Source organism: Dromiciops gliroides, chromosome 4 (assembly GCF_019393635.1).
Source record: "Dromiciops gliroides isolate mDroGli1 chromosome 4, mDroGli1.pri, whole genome shotgun sequence".
Classification (NCBI taxonomy): Eukaryota; Metazoa; Chordata; class Mammalia; order Microbiotheria; family Microbiotheriidae; genus Dromiciops; species Dromiciops gliroides.
Window position 1 is genome coordinate 163,390,671 of NC_057864.1, and position 21,312 is coordinate 163,411,982.

The window sequence follows — 21,312 nt, forward strand, 5'->3', positions numbered from 1 at the left end:
CCAAATCCCTTTGAAATTAATTAATCCCTACCTCCTCTCCTCTCTCAGCATATTTATCAGTGTGATAATGTCTTGTGGGCATTTCTCACCTTTGCTAATGAACGGCTTACTTTAGTCATGTGGACAGATGGGTCAGACAAGATCTCCAGGATCCAGAAGTGAGCTTTTGGCTCCTAGGCCAATCCTATCCTAATAGGCTGAGGCCAACTCTGTCCTCTGGAGTTTGGTTTCAGAAGCACCAATTGGAGCTGGGGTTGGAGCCTTTCAGTGGAAACACTGCTGTTTGCATTTCCACATCACTTGTTACAAGTAAGCTTTGGGGAAGGTGCAGGAGTGGAGGGTGGAGAGCAAGGTAGATGTACAAGGTGGAAGAATGGTGCCTTTTCTATTTACATACAGGTTAGGATGTTTTCTCCATATTATCTCATGTAAAGGGACCTAGGCAGAGAGCCTCTCGTCACTTGCCATGTCCCTTGGGGAGATGTTTGCAGTTTGGGTTTCAATACTGGCTGGGGATTATACAGGGAGGGAAAATAAACAATTATGCCATCCCTCAGTGCACACAAACACACAGCCAGGAGCCGACTGCACTGTGGGTAAAATGACTCCAAAATTGTGTGTAATGAGTAGGAAAAGATTAGAGACAGCTCTTGCTATGCTGAAAATTGACATTAGTGGAGGGAAAAAAAAAAACTCTTTACTAGTCGGCCTAGGAGGTCTAATTCAAGCAGTAAAAATATAAATAAATAAATAAAGGCATATCAAGATGGTATTGGGGCTTTTTTTCCAATGAGCTCTATCTGGCCGGAAGGCTATTCAGCATAATGCAAAATTAAATTATAAAAACCGGCTGAATATTTAGATGGAAGAGCCATTTGGAAGCAGTTTATTTAGACGAACCGGCAATGACCCACAACAGGGAGACATCAAGCGTGAAATTTACTAGAAATTAGCACCAGGGTCCCAGCCTCAGCATGAATAGTTTGATAGGATGCAAATCCCAGTGATATTAAGCTGCTTCACTGCTGGTGCTACAGGGTCACTCTCAGTTGGCTTTGCATGTTATACTTATTATTTTTTCCTGGGACAGGTTATAAATAACAATAAAAAAATGTTCATTGAAAACTTTAACCGGAATGAAAGCCTGTTTTAAATTTCTGATTACTTGGATGTTGAAATATGGCCCTGGCCACTCCTAATGGGCTCATGAGGAATATTATGCGTATGTAGCTTGTGTCTGTATGCCTGATCCTTGCCTTCGATGTCTTGCTGGTAATCCAGCCCAGACCAATGAGATCTGTCCCATTTTCAAAAGCGTGGGGCACAGTGGAAACACAGAAAGATACTAGCCACCTCTTTCCTTTGCTTTCTGAGTATGGTATCAGTTTGTGCATATATTAGGCAAGTCTGTACCTTGAAGCTGAAAAGACTGAAGGTGAGAATCATCCATGCCAATGGGGAACATGGCTGTTCTCTGTGCAGTCTACCAGAGCTTACGTAGCTCCAGTGTCTGGCCGAAGATCCATCAGTCTTTTCCATTAGCTTTTTTTCTCAGGGCGTAAAACTTGAGTGTAGCTTTAAAAATTTGGCCGACTGAGTTGCCAGCCTAGATTCTTGGAGATCCCTCTTTGCTGGGCCTTTGCTCTACCTCTCAAATATGCACTCTAATGTGGAAAGATTGATTTTAGGCATGACTGTGTGTCAGGTTATTTGTTAACTGCTTCTTGACCTGTGTTTGAAAGTCTGTGGTTTTGGAAGTGGTGGCATTGCTTGCACAAGGCCAAGTCTTTCCCATTCTGCAGCAGTGGTTTCTCTTCAGATTTTGTGAATGTCAGGTTGCATAACAATTGGGGCTTTCTGTCAGACAAGTAGCACAGGCATCAGGTGCAAGGTCTCCAGCTTTGGTAGACCTCTGAGGGCTTCAGTTTCTATTTTCACACAGCAACTTAGCAATTCTGGGCTTTGGGAAAATGTCGTGGCACTGAGTAAAGAATTTCCACTGGGCCCTTGGCATAGGGAGCCTGGTTGTCAGTACTATCTCTGATTATACGGGGCTGCTTCCTGGGCTCAATTTTATCATTTTATTTAACCATTGTATCCCATGTAGGACGACAGATAACTCCAGTCTGTTGTCCTGCTAACAGTAAGGTCCTCTGCACAGGCATGTGCGTGTGTGTGTGTGTGCCCACACATATCTTCTGTCCCACTGTTTATCTTTTCTTCTTCTCTCCTCTGAGCCCTGCCTTCTCTTTCCTCTCCCTTCATTGATACCATTAAGGACCACTCTTTTCTGTTGTTGTTCTAGGGATATACTCTTGGCAGCGCTGACAAATGGAATGCTAATTACACAATTATTTTATGATGTAGCACTAGTAGAAATATCTACTAAAGAATTAATTTACTTAAAATAATTTGAATCAAGCAATTATTTTCATAACCACAGAATTAGTGTAAAGTACTTAAAGCACTTTATTCGTGGCTCTTCATAATACAGCAGTTGTATAATTAGCAATAAATTTTTTAGATCTTTTCTTCCTTCTGAAAACAATTGTCTTCTCTCTGACCATGTATACATATCTAGATTCCACATAGGGAATATTGTCTTTCAATAAGATTATATAGAATGGTAAGGACGTGAATTTCCCTGGATCTTCAAAAACCTGGCAGATGAAAAGCAAAGCAGTCCAGTGCTTTGCGGTGAAGTGTCTGGCTGTAGGTGTGCATAGGTTTGGATTTGCTGAGGGGCCATACCTTAAGTTGCCGGTTAATCATAATGAGCGACTCGTTTTGGTTCTTAAATTCCTTCAGAAGATCTCTTTGTAGTAGAATCTCAACAATTCTTGTTCATGCCAAACCCACATTTTTATTTCTGTAAAGAAATCTGTTGTTTATGTTACTTGGTAATCTGAAAAGATCTGGTGTTTTCCTCTTAAAATGTTACCTCTGACACATACAGCCCAACATCTGGAATCATAAAACTGAAACTCAAGTGGCGTTTAGACTTCAGTGAACTGGGAAATGAAGAAAAGTCCATAAAATGTTAAACTAGGAAGAGCTGACCTTCATTTCCAAGGCCATGCTTTATTCTCCTACCTGGAGTCTCTTTTGCCCCAGGGCTGCTTCTGACTTAAGCCTCTGGCCTTGAGCTGGGCCTGTTTTCTCCTTTACAAAGTAAGGAAGCTGACTGTGCCCTTAAGATTGTGTAACTTTTCCAGGAAACACTTTTGAAGCCAAATATTCACCTCCTCAAGAATAAAATGCAAATATAACTACCTTAGTGTTAGTCATATTTTGGGAGTTGGTGTTCCAAAGTGCACATTGACAAGTAGCAGAGTAAGCTGTCACAGTGTTTTCCTACACCTCAGCCACTGATGCTTTGGAAGCAGTGTTAACTCTGGAGTCCTGATTGGAATCCTGGCTTGGCCATTTAATACCTTTGTGACCTTGGGCAGATCATTTAACATATCTGGGCTTCGGGTTTCTCATCTGTAAAATGACCATGTTGGGCTATGTGACTGCTGAGGTCCTTCCGGGTGCACATCTATGAGTTTATGAGTACAGAAGAGATTAAATCCCTGTTTTCAGGAAACTTATTTTAGGCTGGACAATATACAATATCACACATACATGAAATACTTACAAAGCAACATGTTAAAAAATATGTTAAAACCGTACAAACTGTCTTCTGCATATCATAGAAGTCTTGAGAGGATACAAGATATTTATCAGGCAATCTGGAAGACTTCCTCTAGGAGGGGATGTAAACATTCTGTATGAGAGTGCATTTCTCTTTGCATACCCTTTTGTTGGGTCCATGTATTTGGTTTCATCCGTGTGGAGGACTCCCAGCATGGGAGCACCCTCCATAAAGTCAGATGAATGACTCATCTCTGACTTTTATAGTCTTAAAGAGAGACCTCAGTTATTGTGAAGATAATTAGATGATTTGCCCATGGTCACACAGCAATTAAGTGACAGAGGCAGGATTTAAGTTCAGGTTTTCCTGATTCCATCCATAAATTTAAATGTTCTAGAAAAGGTAGTTGTTTGACATGGTGGTGCTTTGAGGGTAAGTTGTTTAGTTTCTAACCGTTTTTTAAATCTTCCACAGACATGTATGACCAGGTCTTGAAGTTTGGAGCTTATATCGTGGATGGTTTGCGTGAATGCTCTCAACCAGTGATGGTTTATATCCCTCCCCAAGCTGAGCTCCGGGGAGGGTCCTGGGTTGTTATTGATCCCACCATTAACCCCAGGCACATGGAAATGTATGCTGACCGGGAAAGCAGGTAATTCTTCTCTGTTTCCCATTGGCCATGTTCTGTAGGCCTTCCTCTTCCTAAAGAACACTTCAATATAACAGAAGTGCTGCTTGTTGATTCTTAGGATGATTTTTCTCATGCCAAGCCCTTGGCTGAGCTCTGAAGTCTTCTCTTCCCCTTCCTTCTCACTGCTCAGAGCTTTCTGTTCCCTGCGTCGTATTGCTGAAAGTTAGTGGACTCTGATTGGGATTTCTAAACTCCTTAAAGACTGAGTTTCTAACACCCAGATAAGTGGGAGAGAGCATCCTGATCCTTTGGGGAAATTACATTTCAAAGGATTTTGGAAGGTGCAAGAAACTAAACATTTAGTAAAATCTCTTCATTTTATAGATAAGGAGGCTGAGACTGGGAGTAGGGTTAAATAAGAAGGGCAGGATCACTCAGCTGGTCTGTGGTAGAGTTAGGATTTTAATCCACGTATTCTCACCTGAAATTCAGACTCTTCATGCTGTCTCTGGTTTCCTACTGTCCTGAAAATTTGTTAAGCTCAGGAGCATTGAATCTTCTTCGTTTCCCACACAACACTGCCCAAAAGGCCCCAAACCTATTTCCTTCCCTTAAAACTCTTGCTGGAGAACTTATAAAGCATCCAGGCACTCCAGTGTCAAGATTCCCCATTTCAGTATTTACAGACAGTTTTTACTTTATTTAAATTCACATTAGACAAATTCAACTTAACATAAAGAATTGGGGGGGGGGCAGGGCAATGAGGGTTAAGTGACATGCCCAAGGTCACACAGCTAGTAAGCAAGTGTCTAAGGCCAGATTTGAACTCAGGTCCTCCTGAATCCAGGGCTGGTGCTTTATCCACTGTGCCACCTAGCTGCTCCCCATAAAGAATTCTAAAAGCAAAATCCACATTCTAGTTAAAAATGTGTTAACTTTACAGTATTTTCTGCCCACTGCTACTCTGCTTGGTGTTCCAAGTCCTTCTACCCTGCCACCAAAAACAAACAAACAAAACCAACCCTTAAAAAATCTTCAAGTAAAAAGCAGAGGAATAGATGAATGGCAGGATCATGGGTTGGCTTGAGACCTCTGGCATCGAGAGAGATTTTTACCTGCTCTGCCCACAAGTCCAGCTTCTTTCTTTTGTCATCCACATTTGGATACTACATGTCTGTCCCCAGCCCTTATATGTCCTTGAACTGTGTGTCAGTCCTCTCCCATCACAGGTGCAGGCCCCTTTCCTGTCTCCATCCCCACACCCACAGACAAATTCACATTATGTAAAATCACTTTATATAGAGGTCTGCTGAATGGTCCACTTATGTAAAGTGAGAACTATCCTTAAAATCCTGGCTTTTTTGGAAAGACTTGTATGAACTGATATATAGTGAAGTGAGCAGAACCAAGAGAACGTTGTGCACAGAGACAGCAATATTGTTTGAAGAACTGTGAAGGACTTAACAATTCTCAACAGTACAATGATCTAAGACAATCCCAAAGGACTACTGATGAAACATACTATCCACCTCCAAAGAATGAACTGATATTGATGGAACACAGACTGAAGCATGCTATTTTTCACTCTTTCAGTTTTTTTTCTTTTATTCAAGTTTTCTTGTACAGAATGACTAATATGGCAATGTTTTACATAATTGTACATGTATAACCTGTATCTGATTGTTTACCACCTCAGGGAGGGTTGAGGGAATGAGGGATAAAAATTGGAACTCAAAACTATAAATAGGGGGCAGCTAGGTGGCTCAGTGGATAGAGCACCGGCCCTGGAGTCAGGAGTACCTGAGTTCAAATCCGGCCTCAGACACTTAAACACTTAACTAGCTGTGTGACCCTGGGCAAGTCACTTAACCCCAATTGCCTCACTAATTTAAAAAAAAACACCTATAAATAAAAATGTTTGTTACTTTAATATATACTATATATATTTAACCTATATACTTTAATATATATTAAAGTAATAAACATTTTTATTTATAGTTTTGAATATACATGTATGTGTGTATATATATGTGTGTGTATATATACATGTATATGTGTGTATGTATATATACACGTATATGTATATGTATATCTATAGACATAGATAAATATAGATATATCTCTTGGCTCTGACCCCAATTTCATATTGAACCTCAGAGAAGTTGCCTGGCACAGTTAGGCCTGTCTTTTGAGTTTTGTAATAGGGAGCCTAATCCTAAACATGCTGTTTGAGCTAGTGCTCTCCTGAAGCAGAGCATGTTCCCTTGGATGCCTTGTCCTAGCAGCCACTCCATAGCTTTACCTGCTGCTGGCCCTGGGTCTGTCTGATCAGCCCTGGTAGCCTCTGGATAGGAGACCAGTATTTCTTTCTGTTAGTTAGCCCTTTCTTTCTGTGTGCAACCTGATTAGCACTGAAGCCTCCTCATAAAGTCCTTTGCTACAGTGCTTCTGTGGGTGTGTATGTACATACACATCTGCATACACATAAACACATACATATTGGGTTTCATTTTTGGTTCAGAAGATTCCCATTCTTCTTGTTGCCCTTGTCAGCAGTTGGTGGTGGGATAAGCATTTTTCTTCCCTTAAGATGAGTTGAACTGGCACAGTAGGGAGAATTATTTAATTTTTTTTGCCCGTCCTTTTTCATACTTTGCACAGATACATTTCTCTTGTGCTTGTCTTTCTCCCTAAGGTTATTTTTGTAACCTATAGGTGGGTAGAACCACAATGGATTTCATTTCCTGACCCATGCATCATGACAAGCAGGATTCTGTTGTTTCCTCCCTAAAATCTCACTCTTAGTTTTTGTTTTTGTTTTTTTTCCTGATCAGAGGATCTGTTCTGGAGCCAGAGGGGACAGTAGAAATCAAATTCCGCAGAAAGGATTTGGTGAAAACCATGCGTCGGGTGGACCCAGTCTACATCCGCCTGGCCGAGCGATTGGGTATGTCTGGCTTGCCTTCCTGGCAGCTCAATGAGCCATTCAGCTGATTTGTAATGAGGGCATTCATAGGCCAGGGGAAGAGGCATTGGAGCATTTGATCACATTCATGATCATCTTTATTTACTGTCCTCCATATGGTAAGAAACCTGCCAGAAAGAAATGCTCTATCTAGGGATGTGTGTGTATACAGCAGGTGGAAAAAGGAAGAGACTTGAAATGTTCTCAGCCAGCCCAGCTCTCCAGGCTTGTGAATGTCAAAATAGAATCCTGCCACATCTGACCTTGAGTTACTGTTGAATAGGAGAGTAAATTGGACAGAAAGTACATCAGCTTCTGTTTGTTAAATCATCCCAGACCTGGTCTACGTAGCTTCCTGGCTGTATCCTGCTGTAAGAAACGGAAGCCCTAGCGTAAGGATTCTGCCAGGGAGCCTTGAAGTGAGGAAGGCCCTCTGTGCTGGAGGAGGCCAGCCCCTGGAGCAGCTTCCGCAGAAGGATTTGCTCACAGTGGGCCTAGTCATCGCACTCGGGCTTATTTGCCCAGGATACTTGTAAATTGAACCCCAGTACCTAACCGTGGGAGTCCTGTACTGAGCTCCCAGGCTGAGTTCTTTAAAAGATCTCTGCTCCCTAGCCTGCCCACTGGATCCCTTGGCATGAAGGGGATTCCATAAAATCTTTTGTTGAGATTGCTCGGGATGTATGTGAGAAGGGGAGAGGAAGACTAGGCTGGAGGGAGCTGGGTGAACGGAGTCAGAGGAAATGTAGTGGTGTCTTTGTCCTCTTCATCGAGTAGTGCCCATTCCAGAAGTCATTCAGAAGCAGTGTCCTGAGTACACTCTGATATAGTGAGCATCTTGGGGACAGGAACTGTGTCACTTGTCTTTGCAGTTGCCAGAGTCATGCTCCTAGTAGTCACTTAATACATGCTTGTTGGGTGATTGGACAGAGCCCATTCTGGTCACCTGCATAGTCAGTGCCCTGGGACCCTCTGCCAGAGCCAGTGATGAGGGCTGTCAGTCTTGGTGACTGTCCTTTGCACCTGGGCCCATGATACGGACTGTCCCACTGAGACACTGAACCTGAGACACCTTTGGCCACCACAGCCTGATGCCTTTCTCTGTCTGTCTGTCTGTCTGTCTGTCTGTCTCTCTCTCTCTCTCTCTCTCTCACACACACACATACACACACACACAGAAATCTGCTGCCACCCAAGGTGGTTGGGTTTTTCCCCTTCTTGTTTTCTTTTCCAAACAGGATAATTACTCCTGACCAAGTCCCTACACTTTAATTAAAGGGGCTGCAGCACAAGAGCAAGTCCCTTACAAGAGCACGTAGAGAGAACCCTGAAAGCTCCAGCGCTGATAAGCATCTCTCTTAGATGGCTCATAATAGCTCCCAGCACTGGGCGATCATTGCTGTTGTTTTGCCACTAATTCTGTACAAAGGCAGCAACAAGATTGCAGGACACAGTGAATTGCATAATTTTTTTGTATTTTTTTTTTTGCTGGTTTTCTTTCTGGCCAATTTAAAATTTGTCAAAGTCGGTCTTCTTCTGGATCACTGCCCTTTGATATTTCGCGCACTCCATTTGCCACAAACAAGCCGCAGGGCCGCAGTTCATGCTGACTCCAGCAGAAGCAGAGAGGGCTCCATTTATCTTACACTGCCTGCTGAATTCTTACTCATTAACTGGGGGTTCACTGCCTCTTTTTAACCCCCGAATGGCTGTTATCTCTGTAGAGCAACTGGCTGTTGGGAAGAGAGAGCATTTGCTCTCAGACATGCATTTGTGGTGGAGGGGACTAGACTGGCTAATGATGTAGAGACAGGGATATTCTCTTTCACAGGAAAGAGACACTCTTTGCTCCAACTTTGACCCAGCACCTTTCAGATCAAGGAAAGGAAATAGAGAAGAGATTCTCAAGTGCTTACTAGTTAATAATTTAATAGACATTATTTGGTTATAATTTCCTATCAGGCAAACTAGGTGGCATGGTAGAGCACTGGATTTGTAGTCAGGAAGACCTGAGTTCAAATTCTGCCTCTCAGATACTAGCTATGTGAACCTGGATAAGTCATTTAACTTCATGGCCTCAGTTTCCTCGTCTGTAAAATGGGGATAATTATAGCTTCTACCTCATGGGGAGATTGTGAGGACCAAATGAGATAGTATATGTAAAGTACTTTGCAAAACTTAAAGCACTACATAAATGCTAGTTATTTTTATAATAATAATAATTATTATCTATTATTGTTGAAGAAAACTATGTTTAATTTTGATCAAAATGGCAGCCTCATTCACAGCCAGCAAAGACAATTTTCTGTCTGATGCATGCCCAGCTTATTGCAAGGTTTGGCTTCTAGAACAAGGTGTCAGGAAGGAAGCAGGACTTGGCCATAACCATTGCACCACCTTGACCAAGGCTCTCTGAACTTTCATTTCTTGTTTGGCCTAACATATATGACAGCCAGATGAAATGATGCCTGTATAACCAAGGGCAAGGGGCTATTGTTAGTCTTATTCTTATTCCCTTTTACAAATAAGGGTAGAGTGAGCCTAAAGCACAGACCATCCATTCATGGGTGTGTATCAGAATCCTGCCCCAAAGGATCATAGAGTCGTAGATTTAGAACTGGAAGAGACCTCACTCACGCAGAGGTTATCAAGCCCCACCCTCTCATCCACAGAGGACATTGGGGCACAGAGAAGGGAGGTGACCTTGCCCAAAGTCACCCTGCTTAGCAGTGTTGGAGGTGGAATTTGAACCCAGGGCGCTATCTGTTGTACCATGCTGCTTTTGAGGACTTTACAGTCTCTTGGAGTTATGAAGCATACATACAGAAAAGAAAATGAAAACAGTTACAGTGCAAAATATCCATAAAAGCAAGAAGCCCTGGTAGAAACTGCACCCAGAAATGCTGATGGGTCACTGAGTCGGAATGGTTTGACATTGCAGGAAATTCCAGGCTTCCTTTCCTGTCCCTTGGAAAACTGGGACCACAGAATGCTTAGGAGATTGGGGGCAGCCACATTTTTCCAAACCAAATAATTGATAAAGAAAAAGGGTTAAGGTTATGCCCCTCTTACAGCATTGTTTGGAGGGGTTTTGAGGGGGTGCTCCAAGAAGTCACTGCCTTTCTTCTGCCATCTTGGCTCTCCTCCCCACCCCCCACCCCCCCAAGGTTCTGCTCTTCTTTTTTTTCTTTCTTTCTTTCTTTTTTTTTTAGTGAGGCAATTGGGGTTAAGTGACTTGCCCAGGGTCACACAGCTAGTAAGTGTTAAGTGTCTGAGGCCGGATTTGAACTCAGGTACTTCTGACTCCAGGGCCGGTGCTCTATCCACTGCGCCATCTAGCTGCCCCCTGCTCTTCTTTACAACATGAATTCATTTCAAAGCCTAGAATGATGATTTTGGCCTCCCCCTCAACTTGCCATTCAGCTGACTATTGGGCCCAATAGAATTTCACTAAGAATTATTTTCCTTTAGGAGTTTGAAGTTGGTTTTGGTTTTGGTTTTGTTTTTTTTTTGCCCAGGGTCACACAGCTAGTAAGTGTCAGATGTCTGAGGTCGTAATTGAACTCAGGTCCTCCTGAATCCAGGGCCAGTGCTCTATCTACTGCACCACCTAGCTGCCTCCTGAAGTTAATTTGAATAGGAAAATTCAGTTTATTATGAAAAAAGAGAAAAAACCTAATAGAGATGGAGATTATCTTATGGGCTTTATCTCTTCGGTGTCAGAAGGTGATTTTACAGACATAGCCTATGTGCTGTTATGGCATGTTCCTAGAAGCCATTGGCTCTATTGTTGTTAACCAATCAGATCATACATATAAATAAATGCATCCTGATTGGCTGAATTCTGAAAGTATTCCCTAAGGGGAGTGAATAATAATTCACTTGGGAAATCCAACTTCAAATGCCCTTTAGAATTTTAATTTAAAAGCTAGAATTCCTTTTGGCATTGGCTTGGGAAAAAAGGCTGTGGGATACTCCTTGTTGGATTTAACTGTAGCAGGGAGTATGTGAAACAGGGCATACACTAACTTCTTTTGGTAAACAGGATTACCCAGCCAAGGACTGAACTGAGCCAAAATGTTGTTGCTTTTCATTACTGCCATACTACTGGACAGGGTGTTAGTGCAGGACCAAGTGTGGCTGCCATCCCAGCTGGCTCAAAGAAGCTCAATATTGCTGGTTCCTTTGCCTGGGAAGTGAGCCCCAGTCTCTCTGGGGTGCCTTTGTGTCTGTCTTCCAGGAAGACAGTACCATGAAATGGTCTGTGTTCCTTTGATTAGCTCTTACGAATCTGTTAAGTCAGGAGAATCAAAACCACTGCTGAAGTCAAAGTCCCTCCTCTCCAGCTGCTGTGACTAGAGGCTTTTTATGTCTGATGGCCTCTCTTTGGGATATTAGTGATCCTCTTGTATTCAGAAGGGAAAAGGACAAGTCACTTAAAAGCAGCAGCAGCAACAGCAAAATGGCATCAGGCATGTTATGACTGATCGTGGTTCCTCTCCTCCCCTTCCTGTCCTTCTTTCCAAAATAAAAAGTTCATTGGGATTGAGAAACTTTTATTGAAATCTTGTTCTGTGCTTAATAAGTGATTGTTGATTGATTGCCAAGATCTATTACTCACTCACCTCTGTAGAGGCTCCATTCCTGGGCAGCTGGGTTCTCTTTCACAAGCTATCTTGGGTACTGCCCGCATGGACTGTGTCCTAGAAATGTTTAGCCCTTACATGGGCTGTCTTCTGGTCCCTACCCCCTCCTCTGATGTAGCTAGCATTCTCTCAAATACCTTTAGACCCCTTTTAGCTATTAATCTATCAAAAGTATTTTCAGGTATGAGAAAACTAGCACAACTTTTGGTATCTGCAAATTCAGGTCCAATGCCTTCCTCACAAAAAAACCCCTAATGAAACACAATTACTTATAATCAAATTGGGGCTCATACAGGGAACAGAAAAGAGCCCTGAAGAAAGAGAACTTTTTACTTTCTAGAGTTGTTTTACTGGCAGATGTGACCCAGAGATCTGAGGGAGTTTTTTGGTGGTGGTGGTGGTGGTGTTAATATTTTTGGCCATCTACTTTGCAAGGCAGGAGGCAATTTGAGGTGATCTTTGAACTGGGTCAGACTCAGGGGAACAAGTTGACTTGGATGGAAAACGTGAGAGTGTGTGTGTGTATGCACACATATACATGCATACATGCATGCACACACGTGAGAGGGAGAGAGAGGGAATGAATGAGGGAATATTATGTGCTGTCCCTTAGGAAGTTGTGAGCAGTGAGGAAATTCCCTAGCTCAACATGTATCCTCTTCCCATTACTGCTGTCGCTGTCAGGACTAGATATGGTCCCAGAGGCGTTTACTCACTGATGTCCAGAGCTCCCTTCCTGGGCCATATCCTCTGATTCCAAGACTCCTCTCTCCTTTCCTGTTCTGGCAGCCTAATCTAATTGACATTGCAACTCAGAAGGGTCTCTCAGCCCACCCCCCTTGGACTCCGCTCCGTATAACTTTCTAAACCACGCTCCCCTCCTCTGACCACCACTCCTATTTGTATTGTCTCACTCTATTTCAAGAGTTCCCAACCCTTTTTGGCTCTCCTTACACATTGGCTTTTAGAAAATCTTCCCTTAAACTCCTATTAAATATGAAAGGAAATAATTCATGCATACACACATAAGAAGTGAGATTAATTTCCATAGGATGATAGTTATTTATTATATAGTCCCCATGTAGGCTCTCCATGCTTCTTGTACCCCGTACAGGTACTCAAACCCCAGGTTGAGATTCCCCGGACTCGTTGGAATGTAAGCTCTGTGAGGGCAGAAACTCTGCTTTTGCTTTTTTTGTTGTTTGTTTTATTTTGTTTTTGCAGGGCAGTGAGGGTTAAGTGACTTGCCCAGGGTCACACAACTTTGCTTTTGTTTTAATAGTGTGCCCAGTCCTTAGCACAGTGATCATAAGAAGAACTTGATAACACTTTTCCATTTATTCAGCTATGTGTGCTGATGCCCATGCCCAAGGAGCACTGCCTTTTTCTCCCCTGGTTTTTATAGCATGTTCCCCACATAGCAATGTGGCAGGCACCTCCAGCACTGGGGTTTGATGCAGGCAAGGCTAGGAAATGACACAGGGTCCCCATTGGATAAGGTGGGACATTATTGGGTCTTTCCTCCATCCTTATCAGTAGCAGCTTAGATACTATGTCATCCCTTGATTCAGAAGTAGTTCGATGCAGTCAGAGGTGAAGCAGTAGGTAATGTTTTCTGGGGAGAAGGGACAGATGTTTTAGTCCAGTTCTTTATAAAAGCATCAGGGCATGCCTCCCCCCAAGAATTAGTGGTCCATGATTCTTCAGTGCCCTCTTCTCTATCATCACTTGAATCAAGAAAGCCTTAGCTCTCTGGGCATTTTGGAGATTATCATTAAAGGGCACTGCCAGTCTTTCCCCCCACCCCCAGTGCTGCCACTCACAGAGATCCTTGTGTGACCTGTGACCTGCCTCACTTTAGGAGAGGAATAGCTAGTGCCAACATTTAATGGGGCAGTAGATAGAACAGGTGCTCAGACTTGTTCATCCAAAGGGCACTGATCACCCAGGTGCCTGGAAAGGCCAGAGCTCACCCTTAAGCTAAGAAGGCCCAAAGGAGTCTATGAGGGAGAGGGGAGAAATTGTCTTCCTGTCATGAAGGGTGGCCTGTGCAGAGGCAGACTGAGGTCAGGGAATAGTGAGGAGTCCACTTGGACTGGAATGAGGTTTGGAACAATGTGGGCTAGATGGGTAAGGGTGAGGGCAAGGTGAGCTTTTTGACAGCTGTGGAGATGGGAGAAGAGGCATGTGCACTTTGTGGTTTCATTCCCTTGTGTGTGAACTTCTGTGTTTGTTAGATGAGCCCCAGAGAACCAGCAGCTGCTGGCCTGGGCCTCCATTTTACTCAGAACCTTTGGCTTCAAAAGCTCTGGAAAGGACTCCCAGATTCTCTGAAAAAATTAACATGCCAAATACATTTGTTTATTCAGGTGTGCCCCACTTTGAAGAAAAGCAGATCTAGGAAAATCTGAATTTATAAAGCACATACATCGGGAGAGATTATTCCCATTATGTAAGAGTTATTTGCTTTACCAGAGGATTCACAGCAGGAACCCTTTAAATAGCTCTCCCAGGGCATTTAAAATATTTCATTTATGCAAAGTTGTTCAAGAACACAGAAATTGTATAAAATAAGGCCCACCTTTGTACGTCTAGAAATAGGTTCTTTTCTATCTTCTCTTCCACCATGGTGACTGTAGAAAGATCTTTTAAGATGAGGATTTGCACTAAAAACCTCCTAAACTCGAATGTTTGTTACCTTAATTTCAAAACTTAGACATTAATTTATTCTTCATTTGAGATGTTTAAGATTAGGCTTAGGTCTTCTTGCCCAGGGAGGCAGCCTGATTTCTGTAAGGTCACCCGGTGCTGGCCAGACTCTGAGGGCCTCTGATTGAGCTCCGCTCCTCTGGGGTAGACTCCTGTTGCAGGAGTCACACACTGACCTCATCCAGAAGGACGTGATGAGGATGGAACAAACAGTAGAGGCCAGGAGATGGCTGTGTGGCACTCTGCTGCAGCTTCCTGACCCAGGGATGTGAACATCTGCTCCACTTCTGCTCTGCCTTCCACTCTCTGCATTTGCTTTTCAGTTAAATTGAAGGACTGGACTTTTCTGGGTGGAAGAATTTAGGAAGATGGGGTGAATGATGGGGGATTTTGGTATTCTCTTTCCTCCCTCTTAGTTTCCTCATCAGCCTTTGGGAACAGGAGTCTCAAAGACACTTTTCTCTCTGTTGAGTGTTCTTTTGACCCTCCCCACCTTTACCGCCCCCAATGCACACACAAAACTTGCTTTCCTAAAAAGCCTGAGGCTCCCAGATCTGGCTAGAAAAGAAAGAAAACCATTCCAAGATATTTAATTGTGCAGGGGGCTTACAGGATTGATCGAGAGCTTAGCTTTTTACAATAGCCCAGTGAATAAGAAATGCTTCTGACAAACGATCAATGATAGGATAATCACTCTTTATCCCCCTCCTCATTCTTACCTTCTTTCTTTCAGGAGAACAGGGTTCAGAAGTCAAAAATCTTTATAGACGCTGCTTTTAAATTAAGCAGAAAATGGACATTGACATATTTGTTAATCTCCCCTAAATCATTATGGGGCTGGCTGCTTTACTGGTACAAGGAGAGAGTGGCATACAGTATGGACTACAGGAATATCCTGATTTAACAGCAACCTTTTATTTGGGGAAAGTAAACTTTTTTATTTCTAAAAAGCTTTTTCTACACACACAAATGAATCCTTGTCTTTCTTACATGTACTTTTTAGAGATTTCTTTTGTTCCGGCCTCCCCATCATCACTTCGGTAGTTTGAGAAAGGCCACGAGGCCCTGTTCAGAGGCATTATAGCTGATTGAGGAGATGTGTAATCCCACTGGAGAATACCCTTTGGTCTTTTGGGCTGACAAAATTATGAAATTTGAACTTTTTTCATCTTTGTTTTATAAAACCATAATGAAGGAGCCATCCATCTTTGAAAAGTCCTAATCTCTGCTCACAGAGCAGCCTGACTCATCCACCAGTGGATGCTCCTCCTATGTAGATAGGATCCACATCTGGCCCCTTCTCTCTGGTGAGAAGAACCAGACTTTCTCAAAATGCCAGCTCTGCCGCAGCCTACCATCTCTCCACAGCAGCGCTTGGGACAGCTTAGCCAAGGGGCGGCCTCCTTAGGGAGTACTGTCACTTAATGGAAAAGAGTATAAAGTTGTGTGTGCCTTCACAGAGGAGGGACCATGAGGGGTTATGGGCTCCTTGTTTGGTTTTCAGCTGAAGACCTGTGACCTCTTCTTTCCCTGTCCCCTGCCCCTTGGGAGCAGAAGCACTGCATAAGGATGGGACCTGGCCCACCGGCTGGAGAGTGCGTGGGAGCTTTTGTCTCAGCATCAGATGCAGCCTTGGAAATGAGCCTCTTTATTAGGCTGCGCGGCATGGCTCTTTTCAGTTTTGTGTTTTTCTTTTTGTAAAATCAAAGTGAAATTATTTTCAAGACCCTTTCTGTATGAGGACAGGTAATCCAGGAGACATTTTAGCTTCTCGTGCCTCATTTGCCCTCCAAAGTCAGGCAGTGGCACCTGTGGCAAGAGGATTTAAAGTTAGCAAGTCACATCTCAGAGATTTGGCAGGACAGTCGTCTCAAGTTTTCCCCTAAGTGGGCTGAGTTCAGATCACCAGAATGAATGGATTTCTCTACTTCTTGAAAGCTGCTACAGAGTTTAGCTCAATTCAGCCCTTCCATTGCCTATGCTCAGGCTGAGGCTGACAGCAGAAAACTATTCATTGCCCTCATGCAGAGCAAGAAAGAATTGTTAGTCCTGGACTTTCTTCACCACAGGTTAAAAATGGCCATTGATTTTAAGGAGGGAAAAGTCAACTTGGGTAACAAAAACCCCACAGAAAAATGAAACCACATCCTACAGATCCCTCTCTGTTCTGCTAACATTTGTTTATTCATAATACCGGCTCACTTAGCAGCCCAAGGCTGTTCATGGAGGATGATTCATAGTAGCATAAACAACAAGGACTGTCTTCAGACAGGCATGCTTGAAATAGACTGTTCTCGCACGCATCCCATCACCTGTGGGCATGTATTTATTTGTCAGCTTTGGTGACAAAGTACCTCGGGTCTTCCCTGATGCTGGGAGCTGTCACCTATTGCTCCTTCAGTCGAACTCGACCTTCCACACGAGGCAAGTGGCTAAATTTTCAGTATTGATCGTAGGCCCCATTCTGAGATTAATTAAGATGAAAAGCACAAACTATCAACACCTCTACTAGGATAGCATTGATTTCTGAAGAGGCTTTCCTCCTTACAGGAGATTCCAAAGTGTGCTCCCCCCCCCCCCCCCAATACTGTTGCATCACAGCACCTTGTGCTTGCAGAGCCCAGGTCCCTGGAGGAGTTGTTAGGCTGTCAGGTGTGGGTAGAATGTGGCAGAGTCTTTTCTTTCTTAGCTCAGTCGCAAGAATGATTTGATCGTTTAGATCAAGTGTTGACCTAGTGAGTAGTCCTAGAGGGGTAGAAAACCCCCCAGTAGCTAATATGCTGACCTGCCACCAGGCATGCTTATCTGGCATTCATTTTATTGGGTTGTGTTAATTTAAGATTACAAAAAAAAAAAACTGAGGTCACAAATTTCCAAATGTGAGATTAGTGCCTATATAGTAATGTACCTGCAAGTTTGAGAGAGTCATTGACACCAGAATAAAGTTTGGCGGCTGTTTGGGGCAGGCATAGGGACAAAACTAGATGACTTCAGCTAAAAAAAACGCCAGTCCACCTGCTCATTCTTCAGCAGTATATAACTGCTACTGTCGTGGAAAACAACAAACCGGTTGTCTCCTGAGTTTGAGGGGCTTGGGTCTTTGTCTTCTGTATCGCTTTCCGATCCCCAGGATTGTAAGCTCCTTGAAGGAAGGTACTTGTTCATTTTTGTCTTCCTTTCTCAATGATTAGCGCAGTGGCAGAGCATAAACGCTTGCTGACTGATGGTACTGTGGCAAGTGAAGCTTCCATTGGGAGCTTATGGCAACCAAGCACCAGTTGTAGACCCAACCTAGAGTAACCAAGAGAGCCGCCCCACAAAGAACATTGCCTCATCAGACATTGTAGTACAAGGAGGAACTACGGTTTTAAATGATTCCCAAAGGACAAGAATAAATAGTTTCTGATATAGTTTTGCTGCTGTATGTCCTTTAGAGGACCCAAAGGCGGTCTGTATGCTTTTGGCTGCTTGACTTAAAGAATATATTACTGTTGGCATTGTAGACCAGCTGCTAAGTTCAGAGAAAGGGGGTTAGGGGGATTTTTATTTAATGCAGAGAGATTTTTCATCATCATGGAGTGTGATGGGCAGGTTTCTCTAATTGCAGGCACCCCAGAGCTAAGCCCAGCTGAGCGGAAGGAGTTGGAGAGCAAGCTGAAGGAACGGGAGGAATTCCTCATTCCCATTTACCACCAGGTAGCCGTGCAGTTTGCTGACTTGCATGACACACCGGGCCGGATGCAGGAAAAGGGTGTCATTAATGTAAGTATGATGGCTGCCTTTCTCCTAACTGTCAGAAACACATGGATGTGGGTGTCACTTGGGGGTCCACATGCTCACTACGGAACAGTGAGCTAGAACTGGAACAGTGCACTGTCTGCTGAGAGATTTATCAGGCTTTGTGGACTATACAGATCTTACATTCCTTGTTGTGGTTCCCCCATCTACACTGATCGTACCAATAAAGCACATTGTAATTTATGAATTAGCTACATTTCAAAAGGTGGGAATTTGAGTCATTTTTGCTAGCATCAGGGCTAGCAGAGCTAATAAATGATGATGATATTATTAATAAATAGCTAGTCTTTATATGGGGCTTTTAAGGATTGCTGAGAGTTTTGCAAATATTATCTCATTTGATCCTCCTATCAACCCTTCGAGGTAGGTGTTACTATTACCCCCATTTTGCAGATAAGGAAACTGAGGCAAACAGGTCAGATGACCTGCCCAGGATCACACAGCCAGGAGCTGTCTGATGCTGGATTTGGAACTCAGGTCAAAGTGATTCTGGACCCAGAAGCATGCCGCTTCACTACCTCATCACCTCATGCTGTAGGATTTCTCAGGGCTTGGGGCTTTAGGACAGCAGCCACTAACTTAGATCTGATCTGCATGCAAGGCCGTTTAGCCGTGTCTACTCAAAACCAATTATTCAATGTTTGTTTCTCTGGCCGTACAGGCTCTTAGCTGGAATGTCAGTCAAGTGTTTGCTTGGCTCATTGGTGTGCAGAGGGCCACCCACCACTGTCACTCTGTCCTGGGATGAGAGGCATGGTCTGGAGTTTCTCGTTGCTGACACAAAGTTGGCTGGTGGGGTTGGGGTGGGGGAGGCATCTTGAGCCTCTGGAAGGCCGTCAGCTGCTTCCTCTCTCAGCAGTGGTAACAGATTCTTGCTTTCCCTTCCCTGGATGTTTATTGGAAGACCCAGTTCACCCCCGGCCTTTGTGTCCTGAGTGTACTCCTGCCTTGCCTATGATGGAGCCATAGCTGTGGCCTGCACCGAGAAACAAAACCATCTCAGGGGCTGGAATGACTTCTCTCTTACTTTACACAGGATGTTCTAGACTGGAAAACATCCCGTACCTTCTTCTACTGGCGCCTGAGGCGGCTGCTCTTGGAAGACTTGGTGAAGAAGAAGATCCATGCAGCCAATCCAGAGCTGACGGATGGCCAGATCCAGGCCATGCTTAGGCGCTGGTTTGTGGAGGTGGAAGGAACAGTGAAGGTGAGAAGCTGCCCCAGTCCCGGCCAAGGGGGAGGAGGGGCGGGGGTAGTCTTGGGGCCTGCCCTTGATCTCTGCCCTCTCCTTCCACTGGAGGGCGGTGGGAACCGGTCTTGTGTGACTTCCCCAGGCTTTCTTCAGGTGTCGTGTAGGGAAGACAGGGCCCAAGCCTGTAGACCTCTTCTTGGTAATGTTTGATGCCTGCATCAAACCTGAAGGAAATGCTAGATTTCATAGGGAAAATGGAGATCTGTTTTTCCATCCAGTTTTACAGACCCCCCCCCCCCTTGAAATCTGCTCCCTGTGGGTCCATGGTCCTCAGGTTAAGAAACCCTGCTCTAGGGGGATGGTGTGGCCTCAAAGCCTCCCCTTACTTTACATTTTCATGTTGGGACCACAAAGAAAGCATACTTTGTTAAGAGAACATCTGATTAGAAGCAGGCATCTTGTTATGAATGGCTTTCTGTATGCTCATTATTGGCTTAGCTCCAAAGGAGTTTTAATCTCTAGACAGGACTAGGAAACAAGCTACTTACCAGCTCTTGTCCTTTGCTCTGATCCCCTTCCTTTTCTTGGGAAAGTAGAGGATTGAGATAGCTACCTAGAGATACTTGGCTATGAGAGAGAGAGGAGAGACAGACAGAGACATACACACACACACATGGTGCCTGTGGACATAGCCTGTTCCATAAAGCTGGGGTGCGTGTGTGTGCGTGTGTGTGTGTAAATAATTGTTAATGTTTACATTGCACTTGGGTTTGCAAAGCACTTCACATATGTTCTACCTTTTTTCATGGCTCCAGTGCCACCGTCCATCGTCCTAGCGCCTGAGTCTGCTGACACACTATGTTGGGTCTGGAGAGGAGGAGCGGTTTAGAGCTTCTGCTTTAACCATTATTGAAGGGCACTAGTTTGTTTTAAACTAATTAAGCTGCAGTTACTGGAAAGCCACCGTGTATAAATACTCCCGGTATGGCAGGGGGGGAACTTGGCCTGATGGGACTCCCAGTTCAGGTGGTGGTCACTCACTTGGGGGCATCATAATAGAGTACAACAATTGTTTCATGTCTGCTGGCAGCTTCTACTGCAAGTTGGCATTGAAAGCCAGGCAAGTGTAAAATGGAGGTTGTTCTCGAGTTAAGAGTGGCCAGCTAGGTAAATGGAGTGTGTGCTTGTTGCCAGGAAAGGCCTCCCTTGCCTTCCTACCGCATTAGTCACTAATGGAAGAGCATGGCTTCACTAGGCACTACAAGTGAGCATGATGTGAGTAGAGAGGGGTGCTTCAGCTGCTCCCTAGAGCTCTCTCCTCTGGAGGGTTGATGATGTGAAGAAAGAGGTTGTTTTCATCTCTCTTAACGATGATGACAAGAAATGCTGTTTGTTCCCTGGCTGCTTGTGTGGAAGTAGTAAAATACAGAGGGCACCGCCAGCCCCCTAGCTTGTGAATAGACAACTTTAGGGGCCAGGGACATGGAAGCCAGTGTGGCCAAAGCATGAAGGCCTCTTGGGAGAGGAGATGAGAGAAATGAAGATATTATGTGTTGCCTCCACCCTCCATTATTCTCACCTACATCTAGTTGAAATAGTCACCAGCTCCTTATCTGGTGAGTTTGAGTCAGAACTTAAGTGGAGGTCTACCCAAAGAGAAGGGAAAAGGTTCTAGGAGGGGGGCAGGGGATAGACGGAAGCAGGACTAAGGAAGGACAAAAGACTGAGTAGTAT

The 21,312-nt window shown here is 44.0% G+C and overlaps 1 protein-coding gene across 7 annotated transcripts in view; it reads left to right on the forward strand.

The window, feature by feature from the left end:
- The window catches only part of ACACA (acetyl-CoA carboxylase alpha), a 262,916-nt gene that overhangs the window by 230,489 nt on the left and 11,115 nt on the right, over nucleotides 1–21,312 (forward strand). For all 7 annotated transcript variants that reach the window (XM_044001690.1, XM_044001692.1, XM_044001691.1 and 4 more), the window contains 4 exons: nucleotides 4,112–4,289; nucleotides 7,103–7,215; nucleotides 18,196–18,350; nucleotides 19,423–19,593. In XM_044001690.1, the coding sequence (XP_043857625.1) occupies nucleotides 4,112–4,289; nucleotides 7,103–7,215; nucleotides 18,196–18,350; nucleotides 19,423–19,593 (617 nt within the window). The remainder of the gene's footprint in view (nucleotides 1–4,111; nucleotides 4,290–7,102; nucleotides 7,216–18,195; nucleotides 18,351–19,422; nucleotides 19,594–21,312) is intronic.